Source organism: Austrofundulus limnaeus, unplaced genomic scaffold, assembly GCF_001266775.1.
Source record: "Austrofundulus limnaeus strain Quisiro unplaced genomic scaffold, Austrofundulus_limnaeus-1.0 Scaffold1306, whole genome shotgun sequence".
In the NCBI taxonomy this organism is placed as follows: Eukaryota; Metazoa; Chordata; class Actinopteri; order Cyprinodontiformes; family Rivulidae; genus Austrofundulus; species Austrofundulus limnaeus.
In genome coordinates, this window is record NW_013953708.1 from 46,468 (window position 1) to 50,625 (window position 4,158).

Below are 4,158 nucleotides of genomic sequence, written 5' to 3' on the forward strand. Positions count from 1 at the left end.
CTCGATGTCGGGTGAGGCTTGCTCCATCTGGTCTGCCCAGCTAGCAGCGGGGGCTTCGACTGCTGAATCCTCATCTTTGTCTGACTGAGCCGTCTGGCTGGATTTGGAGAGCAGTGGGACTTGTCGGAAAACAGCAGTTTCCCCCAGCATTTTCTCCAGGAATTTCACTCTCCTCTCCAGTGTCGGACGCGAAAGTCCGGCACAGGCCCGGCAGGACTCGGGCTCCACAAGTGCCCGTCGAGCCTGAATGATTCCTAGGCAGGCCGGGCAGGCCTCATGCTGGTCCTCCTCATGAAGCTTAAAGCCGCACCCCTGAGGACAGGGGCGAACAGAAGACTTTGGCTTCTTCAAAGGTGGTTTTGTGCTCAACGTGAACCACAACACAGATTTTCAGCAGAAAATAAAGGTCACTTAAGTAGCGTCAAGCGGCAGACACACGAACCAGCAGGTAACGCGGTTAGCACCAGTAAAGCTAGCCTAAGAACCTTAGAAGCTGAGCTAACTAGCAGCAGCTATGTGAGCTCAGGTTTAGAGGTGACTATCGCGAGGTGAAGGGCGATAGAACCGAGTAATGACGCTGGTGACTCCGAACTTATAGGGTGAAGGCRGAGCCTGTCACCCGACGTTCAACGTCACCACGTCACCGGTCTAAAGACGTGATTAGAGGTGGCTTCAGCCAGGCGCGAGGGCGCGCATATCCCATATACAACTGTGTGTTGTACTGAGTGAAATGACTGAAAAGGAACCCAGGTATGTAAACTGATGTGGCAGTGACTGGTTATCAGAAAGTTGTGGTTTTGTTTTTAAAACACGGGTGCAGGTAGAGCATGTGCAGTTTAAAATTAGAGAACCACCAGCATCCAATCATTTAATACTTCATGGTTGCTGCACAAAAAGCGTTTAATTACTCTTCATTTTATTCTGTTGTGTTGACATGAACTAACGCATTAAACGTTAATGGCCTCTTTTACAAATGCACTTCAGAGTTTTAATAAATTGTTAAAGTGCCGATCTTTGTGAATGCCTAAGAATTAAAACATAAATTGCATGTTTCTATTTCTAACATTTTTCTCTGAAAACAAGCAGGAAGTTTTGACCTGGTGACTTGAATCTTGTTACGTAGTTTTGTTTTTGTTGTTTTTTTAGACGAGTTAATCCCTGTCAGTCATAATTTCTGTTAAATTAGTTAGTTTGAAGTTATTTTATTTGTATTTTTAGATGAAATGTTGTTGTTTTTTTACTTGATGAAAGAGTTTTTATGATTGCTTCTGAACCTTCTGCAGCTCAAAGCCTTTTCTCTCCCTTCCACCTTTTTATTTTCTCACTTATTGTCCCCGTTTGAACCAACACCCAGCACCTGTCCTTCCATCACCACCACCCAACCCCCCTGGAGGGGAGAGAGACAGACCTGGGTCTTATTTACTCCTTACCAGCTATATCATTATACTAAATCTATTGACTGAATTGGGATTTTTCAATAAAAATATCTGAGATACTGGCAGAAAGTTAGAGATTTAGAACAAGAAGAATTTGACGGACATGGACCCAGTTCTGGTACAGCCCTGCTGAGCTGTAGAAGGGACACAGAATCACATCAGAACCTGGTGTTTTGTTACCCAAAAAGCATCTTAAAACTCCAATCACAAGCAATCCTTAAATTAGAAATGGATGAGATTTCTTTTAAAGGCACAGCTGTGGTTTAATTTGATCTTTTCTCAGTTGTTTATGAAGCTAAAGATAGAAGTCTCGGGACTTCTTTGATAAGTTTTTCTCACGGTGCAAGATGCAGACACAACAACAGGTGGGAAACTTGAAACAAGTCAGATTTTTCAAGCATTTTTTGGCGAAAACAAAAGCARATTTTGAATCTGTGACAGGTTTTAAGATGCTATTGGTAGTCTAACCTCCAACGTATTGTTTACTGATTTACATCCAGTTCTAACAATCAGATGCAATGTGTTTGATTGTCGGGTGATGTGGGCGGGGTTTAACTCTGACTCTCTCCCGATCCTCCAATCGTCGTCTTCCGGCCCCACAGGGAAGATGGTGAAAAAAGTCTGCCCCTGCAACCAGCTCTGTAGTAACTATCTCTCTTTTTGATCTCTCCTCAATCCGTTCACCCCCACTAGCTTGCTCGCCAATGCTTCCTCCTCCTCTTCCTCCTCCTGCCCTGTGTTGAGTTTGACTCACATCTCCAATTAGCATCAGCTCAGTTCAGTTATTTCAGCTTCTCCACGAAGAGCTTCTAAAATTAAAGTTATTGATCTTTGAGTTTAATGACTGAAATAACTGACGTGATCCTTCGTGGTTGATTAAAAAACCTGACACTGCATGCAGACTCACACACAGTCCCACACCTGAGCAGCTGCTTCCCCCTCTGGCACCCCACCTCCTCCACTGACATGACTTGTGGGCTGGACTACCTCAACCCCATGTGGCTGCAGTCACTCATGACTCAGCGTCTCCTCATTATTTTCCTCCACGTTTGTTTACTAGAAACGGGCTGTCTTTTGCCACATTATCCCTCCCTACAACCCTCATTAAGCTTTTTTTTTTTCCTCTCGCCTTTTAAATCAATGTGAACAGATGGTGCAGTAGTTTCACACTCATGCTCGAGGTGTCGGCGTGGCTCTGGGTTCATTTTGTCTCAAACGATGAAGCTTTAGTCTCTTGTAATTAACTGGAAATTTATATAAATTATTTTTTTCTGATTTTAAAAAAGTATATATATGAATGGTGGATTAAAGCACTTGAGTTGTGTATTTATTTATCAGCCCTCATAGATCTGTAGGAAGCCCGTGTTTGCATTGTGTGCCGTTTTTTTTTTGTGCAAGGTTGATGAAACGTACAGAATCAGAGCGCCACCTAGTGTTAAAAAAGGGTTTTAGCACTTTAAATATAAGAATCGACATCTGTTCTGTTTGTTTCTGTGCTGAGATTAAAACAYAAGACCAGAATCATTATTAAATCATTATTTCCATCTAAACTGACCTGCTGACCCGTTGACCTGCCCCAAAACTCCAACTCGACCGACCTCTGCTCTTCTCATGGCCAAGACCGAGCCAGCATCCTCCCTCATCCCGATAACATCAGTTTCAGATTTCTGCCCAAGCAAACAGAAAATCTCAAATCCTTTCTGCTTTCCTCTCCTCTCTCCTCCTGTCTCCGTCCACAGGGACTAACAGCACCAATGCTGTGAGCGGTTCAGGTGCTCTGGATCAAAGCCAGGGGGGCTCTCAGTATTTGGCGCCCAACATGCCGGCCCCCAACCAGCGGAAGGGAACCTTCACCGATGACCTTCACAAGCTGGTGGACAACTGGGCCAGGGACGCCATGAACCTGTCACAGGTTTGCTCCTGTTTGTTCAAACATTGACGCATGAATTAAATAATCTAAACTTTAAATGGCAGATTAATAAAATAAATGATTAGTGGTGTAAACAAACCACAGCCTCTGGACTTTTGATGCTTTTAAAACAAAATTCTGACTTTAATCTATTAACTAATTCAGAYTCTCWAATGTTAACATAATTAAAAAGCTTAAAATGTTTTTTTAAATAAATTAAATAAAAATATGTAGCTTTTTAAGCAGTGTAAACACAATGAAACACATCTAACTAACCTTGATAACCTAATAATCTGGTTTATTTTTTTAAATCGCCTTCCTAATCTTTGCTTGTTCAAAGGTGTGTCTTCAATTTATTTTGTACAGTTTTATATAATATTTATTACATATTGTGATTTTTTAAGGGTAAGAAGAGTGCCAAACAGCAGCAGCAGCAGGCTCCACAGGGACACAGCTATGAGGTGAGGGGGAAAAACACATCAACCTGTTTAGTTTACCTCCAAAATTCAGTTTAGCAAAACAAACATCAAGAGTTTTATTTATGCTTTGATTAAACATTTGTTTTAAATCGTGCAGTGCAAGGGAAAAAAAGGCAAAAGACAAATTATAAGCAAACAAGTTCATAGAAAAGCTTCCAGAAAACTGATGATCACTTTAAATGGTTACGAGATGAGGGATGACTTAAGACTTTTACACAGAAACAAGCTAAAGTATCTATTAAAGGGAACCAAACTAGYTGTAACTTAAGACATTATTTGATAAACATTTGCTGTTTAGTTTTTGTAAATTTTAGAAAATACATTGTCATACAGA

At 41.5% G+C, this 4,158-nt stretch overlaps 2 protein-coding genes across 9 annotated transcripts in view; both read left to right on the plus strand.

Moving 5' to 3' along the window:
- Positions 1-3,806, plus strand: part of LOC106534918 (serine/threonine-protein kinase WNK1) — a gene marked incomplete at its 3' end in the record, with an annotated part of 33,165 nt that extends 29,359 nt beyond the window's left edge. For 4 of the 7 annotated variants that reach the window (XM_014031713.1, XM_014031712.1, XM_014031718.1 and 1 more), the window contains 3 exon segments: positions 2,039-2,080; positions 3,176-3,348; positions 3,750-3,806. In XM_014031713.1, coding sequence (XP_013887167.1) covers positions 2,039-2,080; positions 3,176-3,348; positions 3,750-3,806 — 272 coding nt within the window. 7 annotated transcript variants of the gene reach the window in all.
- Positions 1,075-4,158, plus strand: part of LOC106534923 (putative monooxygenase p33MONOX) — a 9,671-nt gene continuing 6,587 nt past the window's right edge. For both annotated transcript variants that reach the window (XM_014031724.1, XM_014031726.1), the window contains exon 1: positions 1,075-1,089. The gene's annotated coding sequence lies outside the window, so the exon portion shown is untranslated. The remainder of the gene's footprint in view (positions 1,090-4,158) is intronic.